Source organism: Buteo buteo, chromosome 1 (genome assembly GCF_964188355.1).
Source record: "Buteo buteo chromosome 1, bButBut1.hap1.1, whole genome shotgun sequence".
NCBI lineage: Eukaryota > Metazoa > Chordata > Aves > Accipitriformes > Accipitridae > Buteo > Buteo buteo.
Genome location: NC_134171.1, coordinates 76,670,813 through 76,687,161, shown reverse-complemented (window position 1 = coordinate 76,687,161; position 16,349 = coordinate 76,670,813). Strand labels below are relative to the sequence as shown.

Below are 16,349 nucleotides of genomic sequence, written 5' to 3'. Positions count from 1 at the left end.
ATTCTGAAAAACTTTCAGCTACAATTATTAGAAAAATTCTAGGTACATAATCTTGTATTTTATGTCCTCAAACCATAATGCAACTTCTCTTGTTAGCTGACCAGTGGAGCAGTATGGGTTCAGTTTAATGATGGATCCCAACTGGTAGCCCAAGCAGGTGTTTCTTCTATCACTTACACATCTCCAGATGGCCAGACAACTAGGTGAGTCTGTTACTGCTCTAAAAATAGTTCTGTTTACTGCTAGTGTAAGGCTGTTATACACAAGGTAAACTTCACAGCTCCTATTTGTTTTGTTTTGTAAATATTAAAACTTAGCTTTTCAGTCACTTCACAGTTGATTAGCTTATATAAGCTTAATAAGTAAAGAGAAACACCTATAGCTTTGACTGAACTCTGGGTAACGAATAAAAAAAGCTGGGAAGGCATCTACTTGGTCTTTAGAGTATAGCCACGATTCATGTATGGGGAGAAAAGTAAGGTTTTAATACTTTTTTTTTTTTCCCCTCCAAGATACTGCTAGATTAGGGAGATAGCATGCCAACATTGATGCACAGACCTGAAGCGCCTTCCCATACAAATACAGCTACTCTGTAACACCCTTCCTCTGTGCAAAGTTTGAGACAGTAATATATATACAGTCTGCTCAGATATTATTGCAGGTTTAAACACTGTTTAGATATTTTCTTAATCTGAAACACTTTTTTCAGTTAAATACATATAGGGAAGGGGGGGGGGGCTGGATTTAAGCTATCAAACTCCAATTAATGTATCTAGATATACTTAAAACCTATTTGACTTAGTGGTTTTCCTATTTACAGGCAAGTTTTGAAATGATTATACTGTCCTGAAAGCAAATTATTTCAGGCATCTAACTTTTGTAATGCTTATTTGCCTTTCTAGGTATGGAGAAAATGCCAAGTTGCCAGAATACATCAAAGAGAAGCTACACTGTCTGTCTTCCATTCTTGTGATGTTTACCAATCCAGCTGGTCCCCACTGATTAAAGCAAAGTAGGTGTCAGGACACAAGAGCTTAATAAACTGACTGACTTTCAAGTAAAGTGACTGATTGTACTCAGCTTATGCAGAAATTCTTCAAAAAGCTGGTAAAAAAAAATAGGAAGGGAAGGGTTGCTCTGTTCATGTGTAGCAAATAGCTTGTGAAGTATCTTACAAAACACATTTTTCCTCAAAATGATGGATTAACTTGCCCCAGCAAAACTTTGAGCAACTTGGTTCTAGATAGCAGCAACTTTTTGGAAATAATCTGAATCTGTTGTATTTTTTTTTTCTTCCCCCACTGCTTACTCGGTGCCAACAATCAAGGAAAATGCATCTGTGCTGTTGAAGTGTTTGTATTTGTAAATAACTTATATTTTTACGTCTTGCAAGTAATATATGTAAATATGTATATGTTTTATAACTGTTTTTATTTTTTTTGTAGCAGCAGCTTTAACTTCCCTGCACAAGCATTTTATACAAAAAAAAAAAAATAAAAAATGCAGTGGTAATCATCCAGATCTATTTATTTGTTTCATGTTCAAGTGACGGTTTATTAAGAGCCCTTTCCTCTAAGTATTAAGCTCAATTTATAACAGGAGCTGACCTGCTATCATAGAGCACCATATGTTGGGAGTTGAGGACTGGGTGAAGCTTGGGGAGAAACAGTGTAAAACTGTTCCTTTGAATTTGCTGAACTGAAAATTTGCACTGTGGTTTGTGTATTCAATATTTTACCTTTGGCCTACAGCTGACTAAAAATGGGAGCACAGTCCATGATAGGAAAGTGAACTACATAGACTGTAGTAGCTGATTCAGCTTGTTACTTTGTAGGAATTTTAATACCTTTAGGTACTTTTACCTTGTCTTACAGATTATGAATCACATGTAAGAAACTGAAGTAGCATTAACATTAGCTTTTTTTTTAAGCATTTTGTTTCAGTGTGCTAACAGTACTGATGGTGCTTATATTCATAAATAAATATTCCAACTTCTTTATAAGGTAGGAGAAAGGTTTAAGTTAAGTGCAAGAGTGGGATCCAAAAGGGTGTCGGTGGCAGAGAGGATGGAATTTCAGGGGTGCTGATGGGGGATTGCGTATGTGGTCTAGGCACAATAAACTGAGCTGTAAAACCCTCAAGAAAGAGATGTTCTAATACAGCTTTTTTTGAATCTGCAGGCTCAGCTTAGAGCTGGAATAGCCTTGACTTCAAGTCAGTTCTCCTTATTTATCTGGTCTCCGATAGGCACAATTTTGGTTATTTTGTCATGTCCAAATCAAGTAAATAGCTTGTAAATAAAAAATGTGGCCCTAGTAACATCAAGAAAGATATACAACACCCCTCCTGCCCCAAAACCTTAAATGATTCTCCAAAAGAAATTTTTTTTAAACTGCTCTGGCAGTTGAGATATGTATCTTTTCATGTTGGACCTTAATACTCAGATGGAATAACTGCACAGTAAAATGAGTTAACTATTGCAAGTCTTTGAAAAACCAAGTAATAGGCATAGCTCTTATGCAGACCCTAAAGTTTTTTTCATATACCTATAGATACAAACATGTGCACATGCACATAAATATACTTTTCGTAGAAGAAATGTTTTTGGTTTAGTACTTTAAACTTCAATTAACTGACTCTTAGAGTAGCAAGTCAACCTTGGTTAAGAGGTGGGTCAGCACTGCATGTTAAAAACTTGCATTATCAGCCACACCAGTTATCTTTATTTCAGACATAATATAATCTAGTTTGATGTGCAAGCTAAATGTACAAATAGTTGAAGAAAGCCTAAGAGGTAGACACTAGGAGGGCAGAAAGGCATAAATGCTTAGAAAGAACAATGACCTAGCTTGTAAGGACCGGTGTGACTTACGTACAGCTGTGTTACACTACTAACCAGAATAAAAAGAAAAAACAGAAGCCCTACATGTGGATAACAAGAACATGTTTTGTAAGAATGAGAGGATGATAACCTATAACAAGCAAGCCATAACTTAAAACACAGCTGACCTAGGAAAATAAAAGTTCTCATAGCCAAAGAATTTACAATCATGCTCTCATTTCAATCATTATGTAAACCTAGTAATGTGCATGGGCTACCCCTTTTGAGGATTATTCTGTATTCTACAGGTATTTGCTGCAGAAGAGACTTAAATCTAGTTTTATCCTTAACCCTTTAAATAAGTGACAGGTAAAATAATCCCTCCACGTACCCAAACGTTTTCTCACTCTTAAGTTGGACGTGAGCTAGCCTGAAGAACAACAGTACTAAACACCCTACAACATACAGATGGTGTCCTAACCTTCAGCACAAACTGAGTTGTAGAACATGAAATCCTAACCATGTCAGCCATTTTGAAAACTCTTGCCTTTCTCAGGTCTGAAGTAACACCAATTTCTCATGACTGAAGTTAATTTTTGGTTTCTGTAACTCTAAGCACTTCATTTTGCAGTCTGTTTTCACCACCAAACCACAGTACTTCTGGTACTATTTATTATGAATTAGCATGTAAAAGAAATGCTTATAAAAGCAAAGTCCTTTCTTGTGACATTTTGTGATTCTGCAGCAGGAAAGCCTGAGAGAATAAAACTTCTGTATTCCCTTCAGTAAGTCTTGAAAAAATAATCTTTTAATTCAGTAGTCTTTTAGTGTTCTAACAATTGATTACATAGGAATACTTAACTACATATATTAAATTCAGTAAGGATCAAATACTACACACATTAAACAGCAGCTACAACTCTCATACTGGACTTATTCCAGATTTTTTCCCCAGTAGTATTGAAACAGATAGAAGAAACCCATACAGATGAGCTTAGCCCCCATTATGAAGGAAAATTATTATTTCATGTTTTCAAATAAACACTGAATGATTCAAACATCGTAAATTCCTTTCTCATACCATATTATCAGCAAAATAAGCCTACAGATAACAGTCAACACGCAAGGAGCCAGTTTCCTCCTTTTTACTTAATTAACACTGGTTGCTCAGCACAGTGCATTCATTCTCACCAATGACAATGAAAGTGCAAACTATCCTGCTTAGTATCTCCTTCTTGTAGTAAAGTTAAGAAAAGCTGTGCATATTTCAACTCTGTGCAGGTTATCTTTGTTTCTACAAAAAGGCATTCAGCAAAACAGTAGAAGAAAAATTGCACATCTGGTTCACTGTAGTTCAAGTAACAGCCACTGAGGCTGTGATTTTCAATGGCTCTTAACTAACTTAAATACCCAAATCCCACATAAACTGCTTGTGAAACAAGTACCCACCTTCCTCTACAATTCTGTCACATTGCATGTGAAATCGGGGAGATGATGTACTGGTATGTAACATCAGTTTCCAAAGTCAGACATTTTGTATTAATCAGTGCTTACAAGCTAGCAAACTGAACATCAGAAGATTCGCTTAAGTAGTGATGTTTCCATACAAAGTACATGCAGCTCAACTAATCTTGTAGTTACAAAAGAGTTACTGATCCTGATTCACAGAATCAAGATAATATTTTTTTTACTTCTTTCTGGAAAGGACGCACGTAACCTGTGACCTTCACAGCTGCATTCGGTACACAGGTGCATCATTTAAGCTGTACACACTTCAAATGTGCCATTGTATTGATCTAACTTGTTCACATCCCTTCCTCTGCTGCTAGAAAAGCAGAATACAAAAGCTCTTTTGCAGCAGGTGTAACCATGTATTAGGATATGACCAAGTTATGTGTTCTGTCAATGTGTAAGTACAGGCGTACCGTTCTTAGCATACAGCCAACAAGGTCAGTGGTTAGGTACTCCTCGTTAAAAAGTAGTAATAAACTAAGTATTATTTCTGGTTGGTTCTACTTTTTTAAAAAAAAAAAACACATGCATATTTAACAACTCTCTTCTTGCATCCTTCCATATCTGACAGAAAATGCAATTAGTCTCTTGTATACTATCTCCAAGAGTAAGAGAGAGACTACAACTACTCCACAGATTAAGCTAAATGCCCAGCGTGGTCCCAGGTGAGTGTATATTTGGCTCACAAAAACAGGCCCGAGTATCCGTGCTCCACTGCCAGAGGCGGTTAACCATCCCATGTAGACACCCTACAGAAGATCAAAAGCTTATGTTAGTGATACAGGAATTATTTGGCTTGCCAGTAATTCCCACCAATTATCCTAATTAGAAAATTCAGAAGTGTTTAAGCAATTGATTATCTTTCTTAACTCATTAAGATACTGAGTACTTTGTTTCCGAGAGTACTGCTCAGCTTCTCCAAGCATTAATTCAAAGGCTGCACTGAGCTGCATACTCTAGCTTTCTAATAAAAAGGCATTCTGGCTCAAATCATTTAGTCTCTTACAGCAAAATATAACATGGAAAAAATTAGATAACTGGTGAAAAAGGAAGAAAATTTTTTGTTAAGTAGTAATATCAGCATGCTATGTGTTTCATCACTGTGAAATGCCAGTAACTGGAGGTACCCTAGCATTTTTAGTCCTTATATAATATACTTAAGAGGAACATTATTCCAGACTCATATTCTAAATATGTAATTGGTTGTTACAAAAATGACTCTTCCAGAACTGTTGTGAAAGTCACAAGCTTTGGGCTTAGCTGTTCTGAAATTTTCACGCTGTAAGATTTGCCATAAATCGTAATACAAACCTTGCTTTCTAATTCCTCTAGGGACTTGCCTTGGATTTTCAAAAAAAGATTAGAATTCCTGGAAACTTCTGCCCTGGCTGAAACGTATTTTTATTTGGCTAATGGCAAAGGGAATTTCAGCTAGATCCCTCATTCTAATAAAGAGGGTGCAAGTCCTTGAGAGCAAATGAAATAAACTGTTTAGGCATCGTGCTTTTACCTGAGGCTTTGGTCCTAGAATTTTTGAGTATAAGGTGTAGGACATGACATTACAAACTGGATAGCCCAATCCTATTAGTATGTCAGAGGTGATGTACTGGGCCAGATAGATCATCGGAGTATTCAGGCACCAGGACTGTGTGACAGGGCAGCCTACGGGTTCCACTGTGTGGTTGGATGGAAGCTGCATTGCTTGCAAACTCCAGAAAGGCATTAACATTTCAATGGAAGTTGTTCTGGGAATGGAGTTATTCTTTATTTCTGTAAAACCAAGTTATGCATACCGTTAAGAAAAAAATACAAAAAAAAGCTTTCAATAAACATTACCATGATAGTTTAGTAGGACTTTAATTATACCTTGCCACTGGATATTTGGTAGTTTTTTCCCCCAAGGCAGTAAGATAAAGAATCCAACCAAGACAATCAGTAAGCCTCCATGGAGTATAGCACGCTCACCAGTCCTATCAAACAATGAAATTACAGTTAAATATATCATTTAATTAAATTAAAATTTATGAAGGTACTAACGACATAGCCCATTAGTTTGTTGAAAAGATGCCTGACCAAAACACCTGCAACAAAAATTGCAAAATCACAATAACTTACTTAAAACCTGTTTTTCTTGTGATTTGAGGGTAAAAGACAGATGAGGAAGGGGGTTATTTTAACAGAATAAAAAACAACCACAGCATCATGGCTGTGTCAAAATTGGAAGTACTTCATTGTCATAGTAAACCCAAATTCATTAACAAGCAAAAGATTTAAGTAATGCAGATTTGGCCTTGCCATAAAGCTTCTCACACTTAGCTAACATAAGTAAGAAAATTCTGATAAACTCCGAAATCTTACTTTTTGGATAGCGTTTTAACCACCATGAAAACAATAACCGACTCAATGCCGACCACACTAAGGATTATTCCGTTATAAAAAACAGCTTCTTTCCTGGTCCAGGAATACATATCCATCGTCAGTGGAGTAGCTATACTAAATTGACAGAACAAAATGACATTAATTAAAAAAAACCTTCTTCTATACAGCCATTTACATGCATATACTATCCCAAACATCAAACACAGTGGTGTAGAAGCCTTTCCTCCTCACAAACATATCAGAAAACACAGGCTAGTTATAAACTAATTCCATCATGCATAATTTATTAAAAATAAATCCACTAGACAAAATTCACAACTGCATTACAACAGCCATACTCTGAAGCATCACTAATCTATTTAATGAAAAGATGGAGTTAAAGCAAAGCAACAGTAATAGAGAGAAAAAAAAAAATCAGGCCCTGTGAGTACAAAAATAATAAACATTTAATACTGTTTCAGTTTTAGCAACCAACCAGTCTCTAGGAACTCAATTTTTCTAAAAATACCTCAGTTAAGACAGAGACATATTGTTAAAAGAAATTTTAGCTACATTAGAGATCAAAAAACTTACAAAAATAAATCTTATATCCTCTAAGTATTTTATAACTTAAAAAAAGGAAGTATACTTCAGTCTGAGATAATGTTATGTTTTACTTATTTTCTTATACACAGAAAATTTGGGAGTGAATAACATACCTCTTTAGGTAAAAAACCAGTCATGTAAAATAGTCTATTTAAGAATACAACTGCATTAACTATATCAAACAATTGTTTTCATCTTTCCTGAAATAATCATTACTAAGACATTCACTAGAGCTTTTGGAGCTAACCAGAATCGCACTAAGAAATTACACAAAATTAAAATAGAAAGTATAGAACAAGGTACTCAACTGAAGACAGTTTTCTCTGAAGATTTTAGGTAGCTACTTTTTTTTTTTTTAACACTTAAAAAGTTGAGGATATGGGTTTGCATCAATTCAAAGGCTTTTACATTTATGTTTCATATACTACAAACTGTATGCTACATATTTTCAGTTACTACTGACCTTTAATTCATTACTCTGTATCAGTATACATCAATTTGATGGCATATGGTTTTGACTTCTATTTCTGAAGAGTGTGGTTAAGCAAGCAAGTGCAACAGAAAAACCTTTACGTGCATACCCTAACTACATTACACATCTTAAGTATTTTGAGAGAAAATAGACAAACTTACGTTTCAAAGACAGCAAACACAAACAAGATGACAAAGAAAAGAAAATTGATTGCTACCACAGCAATATGGTCAACGTTTCCTTCTGCATCCTGATCCAGAACACCACTTTCTGCAACAAAACAAAACAATAATCTAAACTGCAAACTGAGCTTTTTTCACACGACCACAAATTACAAACGGTAGTGATTTCCTTACTCCGTTAAGTATTTAACACGCAGGTTGGTGGGTGGCTAGGCAGTTGCATTTTAACAATCTACGTATAATGTTTTTAAATAAAAAATGGAATTGCTGAAATTTTAACTCCTCTGACAATGAGGGAAAATTATTTCCAAATTAGTTATACCATCTGTGGTCCCATTGTAATGCTAGGACTGACAAGTCTTGAGTGACAGCAAGATAAGCAAACTTCTTTAAATATCTTAACAATGGAAACCAAAACACTTTCTGTTCCTCTTGCAAGGTCAGAAGTACACAAGAGTAGGATTCTGCAGCACCACAGAGCCTTTTTTTCCTCTAACCTGGGCATAGCATTTGCATATACAAAACACCCATGTGTGGTATGCACATACAGCTCCCTTTTTAAACAGAAAACAAATACAATACTGAAACTGGTGACTTCCATAGATTTTGAGAGAGGTTTAAGATCATCTTTCATACACTTTTCATTCTTCAAGTGAAAAGGATACCCACAACATTTTAAAAAAATTGAACTGTGCACAAAAGGGGTATATATTGAAGATAAGCTGTTGCACTGTATGTGGCAATTACTGTACTTTAGTATCACCAACCAAATTTACTTATACAACATACATCTTTTGATAAGATGCCGTATGTGAAAGCTGACATGCAGTAACATGCAGTAACGATAATTACTCAGCATGATGCAGAACAAAAGAGAGGTATGACTGCAGAGTAGAAGTTAAGGGAGATTTTTCTCATGTCCATATTCACTTAATCCTGTCTCTTGGAAGAGACAGTTCCAGGGTGAAAATCTGGAAGGATCCATACAATTTTTTTTTTTTTTCTTCTTTGGTACCAGACAGCGCTATGGACACACATGGGCACAACATGGACATGAAGCAATTTCTGGACCAGTTAGAAAGAGATACAGCCTATTTTCCACTTTGAGTTCCCAATCCATCAACTTCAGAATACTTCTAAAAGCTTCTATGTAATAACAGAGTACTTCAAAATTATCATCACAGAGTAAATTTTCAAGAAAAAATAGATACCTTCTCCTTCAAAATTGATACTTTTGCATTGCCGACCCAGGTCATCCACTCGATGCTCTCTAGAAATTTAGAACTGTTTTCATTAATACACATAGTTATTTGATCTACTATTGACTCCAGTTTCTATTAAAATACTTCTAAATGGCATAGTCTTATATTCTAATTATTCCCAGCTCCTTTAAACATCATCTGGGTAGTCTGCATTTGGCTGCAGTGAACGCCAGCATATTCAAGAACGGAAATATTCTAGTGGGAGAGTATCACATATCTGTGTGCATCTCTCCCCTGCCCTCACTGCCACCAATGGGATAATGCATAAAAATCCTGCCTTGACGTTCTTAAAGGAAAGACACAGACAGCGAGAACCCTACAGACAAGCTAACCTTATTTCTCTTTAGAGAAAAAACATGGGCAGAAATCATCAACATTAAAAATTTATCAAGGCTAAGCTAATAATCTAACTGCTCTAACTTTTTTCATCAGTTTACATTCTAGCCATAACATCACTATGATTAATTTATAAGCATAATGAAAAAGATATGTATTAAAGAAGGTAGAAACACTGAGAAATAAACAGCAGCTTATAGTTTTAGTGCTCCACATTTCAGGCTTATTACTCCTCCTTCTGAGCAACATACTATTTGTTACAAGCCACCCACTAAACCAAGGTAGAATATTTCTCTTTTTTGACTCGATTACCTGAGTATGGCAAAGATGAGAATAATATTAATAACTCCTAAGAGAGCTCCAAATAAAACTGGTGCCGTATACATGTTCAACTGAAGACGAATTAATTTCCATGTTATTCCTTCTTCTCCAATAAGTGTAAAACATGTCTGAAAAACTTAAAAACATAAATGTATTAAGAAAATATTAGAACGCATATAGAATAAACATATAAAACTACATAAGCAAAGTTGTTCTAATTCCTAAGTAAAATTTAAATATTATACCTGTCAAACCTTTTACATTCTGAGAATCCTACTCTAAATCAACTGATGGATACCAGTGGGATCTCAACTAGTCAGAAAATTACTTGGTTACATACAAATACACTGTATAAATAACAGCATGACACTTAAAGAACTGGAACTGAATTCTGAGCGTACCAATGGTTCACTTTCTTGGCCATGTGCAAACAGCTGATTTACTCTTTTGCCTTTTCCTCCTACATGGAAAACCTTGGTCCTGGGACTGGACTATCCCTCCCGCTAAGGGCAAGCTGGAGAGAAAAGAAGTTTTGGGGGTTTTAAATTAAAATTTGAATTGGTGCAGAGCAAAAGATTGTAAGATCAGGCAATTTGCTTACTACTGTGAGGAAACAGACTGAGTCCCTAGCAAATTAGGAAAGGGAATTACCTAAACTTACACTCTCTGCAAATCACACAAAGAATGCAGTTTTTCGGTTGCTGTAGACCCTTTAATGCTCTATCAATAGCACTAGTAATAATCAACTGGAGAATAAACTTTCAGCCCTAAATGTTCACCTCATTATATTACCATACACAGAGCACTTCAGCTCTAGTAATTGGATAATCTTAACCTACAGCTATAGAAGACAAGTAACCTTTAGAGGCTGTTTAGGACAAAATTGCTGGTCTCTCTTTACAACACAAGGCAAGTCTAATGCATTTCTCCCATAAAGCAGATAAGAGTATCTCAGGAGCCGCAGTTACGCTTGGTCTGACAAACACCCCCTGAGCTCTTTGTTCCCTTAGCTCTCTGCAATACCTGTGCTGTGTCTTAAAATTTTTGCCAATATGAAGATTTTGTGATTGTCACTACAAGATCAGAAGGATCTGTTGGACGTTATTTTCTACAACATGTGAGGTAAGGTGAAATTTTCAGTCATTTCAGAAAGGTGGAAATGTTTGCCCAAGTACAGTAATATTAAATTCCCTTCTCCATGAACAAAGTGCAATTGGTCATAGACTATTTAGTGGGTACTGGTGCAAGAGAGCATCTTGGAACTTGTTTTTCCTGCAGCCAGCAATCCAAAACAGCTAGTTTTTAAGAACAAACAATTAGAATTTCTTTGGACTAGAATATTTCATTTATATTGGCATACCAAGTATATATGAATGGATCCCATTTATACAATTTTGATACCACTGACAAACCGTACCTTAAAATCCCCAACACACAGCTGCTCAGTATTCCTACTTCCAATGCCCAATTTCATCCTAAAAAGTATTAGAGAAGTGAGGAAAGAAGATACGCTTTACCTGGTCCTAATATGAAGCCAACTGCTTGGCAGGCACTGGTATTGGCCATGGCACTTGTTCTTTCCGTAAGAGAAGTGGCACCCGCAATATACGATCGAACTACAGCCACGTTTCCTTAAAAAAAAAACCAAAACAAGAAAGTGTTTATGTAAACATTAAGTTATACTCTTAAATTATACAGTTACATTTATTTTACGTGTTCTTGGGTTTGTTTCTTATTTTGCAAGAAGATGAAATCCAGCAGTCCCTCTAGTATTTATACACAACTGCACAACTACACATTTTTATTATAAACTAGTATTGGCTGATTCTTTGCTTTGTTATAAGTTATCATTTATCTAAAGGTAAATCTGGTACTAAAATACCATGTTAACTATCTTACACAAGACACAGAATTTAATAATTTTCAGAAATGTAAATTCTGCTGTGGTTACCTGCTCCAAATCCCACAAGAGCACGTGCAGTCAGCATGTAGTATTTGTTGTGCGAATGAGGTACATGAACGTAGGCATAAAGACAATTAGCAGCTACTGAAATAGCAGTTGAAATAACGAGAGGTTCTCTCCTTGGCCTGTAATTGGACCACAAGCCAAACAGGGGAGAGGCAACCATTTGGCCAATGCTATAAGAAGCTATAATCCAGCCCAAGAAACTCGCATCTGCTGTCGGATCAATCTGCAAAAACAAATTAATCAATTCTATGGGTAAAGTCTTATAGTGTTTTATAGTATTAGCAAAACCATTTTAGAATCAGTACCTGAAATATCTAGACTCTGCACTGAAATTCTGCAGGTATATGGCACGATGCAATGCAGTGTCAAACCTAAGCTATCGCTAAACAAGTTAGTGTGTCTGCACAGCATTGTGCAGTGTTTAATATAAATACACCACTCTGGGTCTCAGAAGCTGTTGTTTTCACTTGGTACTTGTTCTGGGGCAATAAACCTTGGCTAACTGGCTCCAGCGATGCACCAAACCAATAAAAAGTGCTTCGCTTCTGAGACTAGAAATGGCTCACTTGCAGCAAATTCAAAGAGCTTTCATACAGCACTGCTGATGTTATAGGCTATAGATATAACGTAAGCACTACAGTAGGCAGTTTATGTGCCAGGAGCAAGGAATCACTCAAGTCATCTCTGCACATGCCTGAATCTGCCCTGATTTAAAAGGCTGATGATGCATTTTCTTGTCTACTCCAAGAATTCAGCACCAGCCTCAATTTTAACGATACGTCTAGGACCCTGTCCAGGAAGTGTTGTTCCAAATTTGCATTTGGAACTGCCTTCTACAATTCCAGGAGCAGTAAAATCCTAGCACAGATTAAAGTCTTAGAGAACTTTCACGCCACTTTTAACAAGAATGCAACAAAAAGGGGGCAAAAAACCCAAACAAACTAAAAACACTATCCAGCAACACAGGCAATTCAGAATATCAAGAAGATCTACATGCAACAATCTGACATTTACAGAGCAACTCCTACTTTCAGCTTCCACTCCCCGCCCCCCAATGCAGACAAGACTTGTGTATTATGTTTTAAAACTGCAAATGCATTAAGATAAAGAGAGTTCTATTGATTGACTATCCAAGAAAACAGTGAGATTACATTGGAAAACCAAACATTTCTGGATTATGACATACCTTTATCAATTCAGGAAATAAACTGACAGAATTTACATGAAATAATGAAAGCTGTCTAAGTGGATGGCAAAATAAAAGTCTCTTATAACCACATACTTCCCTTTACTGTTTCTTTTCCTAAATAAAATGCCAAGTTTTGCATTACATACTTTCTGAGAAGGAGTTTTCTGTTCTTATTAATTAATTAAAAAAAAAAACATATTTACAAACCTTTTGGAGATATGGCCACACAGACATAATTACAATTGAGAAACCTGCAATGCAGTAAAAACATAATGGAAGTTACTTAATTTGCCATGTTTATCAGTAATTCGCTTTACTGAAATGGTTACTACAGGTTCATTCTTCTGCTCCTAACTGTATTATAGTCTTAATACTGTGCATCATTCTGTCATCTGAAAAAATTATGTATTACGTGCTTTTTTTAAAGCGTGATAATTCCTCCTAAGAGGAGGAACTGTTTTTAAAAGGACATTTGATAGGTGCGTATGCACTAAACAAAAAAACTCCTCTGGAAAGAATACTGATGTGCCAAGCAAACTGCATGGGATTTTTCCTCCCAGTAGAAAGACAACAAGGTTCCCAGAGTAAAAAGAATTTCTTGATATACTGACATATTTGTATTCATTTATCACAGAAATTTTAATTCATCAAATTAAAAAAAAAAAAAAATAAAATCACTGAAGTATCCTGTGATTTTCAAGATGATTTTCAGGCCCACAGAAAATTACCAGAAGTCAAAAATCACCGGAAGTCTTGTTTCCAGGGGCAGTTATTTAGGAATGAAATAGTAATTTGTTCTGCAGTGGAGATGCAAAATCCCATAGGAGAAAACAAGCTCTCACACACATTTTGAAATAGACAACATATATTCCCACAAAGATCTTACCTCTTAAGAACTCAGCATTATTTCTATTCTCATTCCCTAAACATTGCACTTTGAATGATAAAAGCGTGACCTTTGTTTTGTTTGCTTCTGAGCAATAACCTTACGCTGCCACCACCTTTTACCCCAAAATATTATAAAGCCATAAACCAAAGATTTAAGTAATATGTCATTTAGTCTCAAAACAGAGTATTATTTAACTGTAACTAAATTTAACACTATTTAATTTAAATGTAACTTTCTGTTTGATTTGCTAGTCATATCTTGTCTTGTGAAGAATCAGAAAATGCACTTTTTTAAAGTTATAAAAGAACAGTAGCATTAAAGGAGCTATGTAGTTGAAATCCAGAAAACCCTGTCATTTTCAAACCAAAACAGATTCATTCAGCAAATAACATTGAAATCCACCTGTTTACTCACCTACACTACTGAGAAACATGGTAAGATACATAATCCAGATAGATCGCCACCTGCTCTTATAATGCTCTTGTGTTTCCACAACATCCCTGTTTCTGAACCAAAAGTCAAGAGAGAAAGAAATCATTATCAGATTCTCTTCTAGTTGTTTCCACAGGACGTTGAAAACATTTTTCACAAACCTCTCAATACAATTGTGTAATTTGTTATGCAGGAATGGACTTCCACACAGCAAAGAATACAAAGAATTTATTTTAGAAGGAAGCTAATTTTTCACTGAAAAATACTAGATTGACAAATCAAAAAACTAACAGAAATGCTATCACGTACCACTGCATTCAAATGTTACACAAAGAGATCTTTATCTAGAGAGGTCTTCAATTCTGCAGTCTCTTTGTATAGACACTTTGGAGCATCACAGATATCATGTAAAGCCTTTAAGAAGTGCGTATTAAACCATAAAAGCCCAGACATCTTCTCAGAACCGTGACTTTAAATAAAAAAAAAAAATCCCAAACCTGAACAACTACTGATTAGACAAAAAGGTATGGCCGGTCTATTTTTACAATGAGAAAATAACTATAGAATGTAAAAGATGTGTGTAAGAGAAATTGCTGAAGATTGTAAGGGCTGCAAAAAAATTTGAAACAGAAGTTACAAACTTTGTGAGCAGTAAGTTATCCTTCTAAAATTCATAAGCACCTTCTGAGACCCAGGTACTTTTTCAGAAGCAAGAACACATGTCAGGGTTCTTCACTTCTTTTGAAGTATTCTAAACAAAATAATCTCTGTCCAAAAGATGCAGACCTAGGTTACATGTGCCTGAACATAGTTTATAAATATTGTTTGTATAGGTCAATGCATAGACTGAGTCATAAGTACAATTTTAAAGCTAGTATAGCTATTCCACAGCATGATTTGTACACATCATTTCAGAAATGTTTACACCGCTGAAGTGTCTTGGATCAATGAAACTGTAACCACACAAACGATGTTTCTAAAGGTATTTTGTAATCCTGTTGCCCATCACGCACAGGAAAAAGTCAGTCAAACTCTTGCATATGCTATGCATATGTTATGTTTGGTTACTTTCAAGATTTTAGTTAAGTCTTCAAGTATGAGAACACTTCAGCAACGACGGCAGCGGCAGCAGCCACCCCTACACGTCGAAGATACTGTTGTTCTCCTGACAGAAGGAAAAAAACAAGCCATCAACTGCTGCCCGCACAGGAAAAGTGCTATTAAATACCTCGACTTCAGCGCCACAATCATCGATTTTTATGCTTTTTAGAAACTCCCCAAGCGAGAGCCTTTTATTTTGCTCCCGAGCCCGGGGCAGGCTGAGGAGCCGCCGCCGGTCCGACACCCCGGGAGGACGCAGCGGCCGAGGGAGGCGGCGGCGGGGGAAGGCGGCTCGGCGCTCCCTAACCCCTCCGCCGGCTTCCTGAGGCAGGCTGCTTCCCTCAGGCTCGGGCTTTCCCGCGCAGGGGGAAGAGAGACCCGCCACCCACGGGTGGGTCCTCTAGTCACTGGTGGGGGTGTCGTCTCACACACACACACACACCCGGAGCAGGGAGGGACGGGAGGCGCCTGTTGGCGCAGCTGCCCTTCGCCTCAGAGGAGAGGGGCGCGGGAAGGAACAAGGCCCTACCTGCTCTCCTTCTCCTCCTCCTCCTCCTCCGCCGCCGACTCTCCGGCACTCAGCAAAGGCTCCTGCCCCTCACCACCCACCTCCGGACCGGAGACCTCGGCCGCCATACCCGGCCGCGGCCGCTTCCGAGCTCTGTAGTCCTGCGATCCACCCCCGCTCCCTCCCGGCCGGCCGCCGCCGCCGCCGCCGCCAGAGGGCGCGCGAGCGCACCGCCCCCACCGCTGGCGGCCGCTGCCGGCCGGGCGCGAGGGCCGGGGCTGCCGCCCGCCGCCACCGCCCAGTCGGCCGAGCGCGAGACGCGGCGGCGGGGCGGGGCGGGGCGGGGTGAGGGCCGGTCACGCGCGTGGGGCGGGGCCAAGCGGCCCAGCAG

General features: G+C 37.5%; 2 protein-coding genes across 4 annotated transcripts in view; one reads left to right on the top strand and one right to left on the bottom strand.

The window, feature by feature from the left end:
- PLK4 (polo like kinase 4) overlaps positions 1-1,569 on the top strand; it is an 18,075-nt gene extending 16,506 nt beyond the window's left edge. Inside the window, exons 15-16 of the mRNA XM_075036746.1 lie at positions 97-203; positions 903-1,569. Coding sequence (XP_074892847.1) covers positions 97-203; positions 903-1,002 — 207 coding nt within the window. The 3' untranslated portion in view covers positions 1,003-1,569. The remainder of the gene's footprint in view (positions 1-96; positions 204-902) is intronic.
- The window catches only part of MFSD8 (major facilitator superfamily domain containing 8), a 22,051-nt gene extending 5,842 nt beyond the window's left edge, over positions 1-16,209 (bottom strand). Inside the window, exons 1-12 of one of the 3 annotated variants that reach the window (XM_075036774.1) lie at positions 15,980-16,209; positions 14,332-14,423; positions 13,236-13,279; positions 11,822-12,062; positions 11,388-11,501; positions 9,862-10,006; positions 9,163-9,221; positions 7,931-8,039; positions 6,692-6,826; positions 6,200-6,303; positions 5,844-6,103; positions 5,020-5,082 (exon numbers count right to left, since the gene is read on the bottom strand). In XM_075036774.1, the coding sequence (XP_074892875.1) occupies positions 5,020-5,082; positions 5,844-6,103; positions 6,200-6,303; positions 6,692-6,826; positions 7,931-8,039; positions 9,163-9,221; positions 9,862-10,006; positions 11,388-11,501; positions 11,822-12,062; positions 13,236-13,279; positions 14,332-14,423; positions 15,980-16,086 (1,473 nt within the window). In that variant the 5' untranslated portion in view covers positions 16,087-16,209. Of the gene's footprint in view, positions 1-3,607; positions 5,083-5,843; positions 6,104-6,199; positions 6,304-6,691; positions 6,827-7,930; positions 8,040-9,162; positions 9,222-9,861; positions 10,007-11,387; positions 11,502-11,821; positions 12,063-13,235; positions 13,280-14,331; positions 14,424-15,979 lie in introns of those variants that run through there. The other 2 variants (XM_075036758.1, XM_075036766.1) reach the window with 2 other exon arrangements.
- Positions 16,210-16,349: the final 140 nt, after the last annotated feature.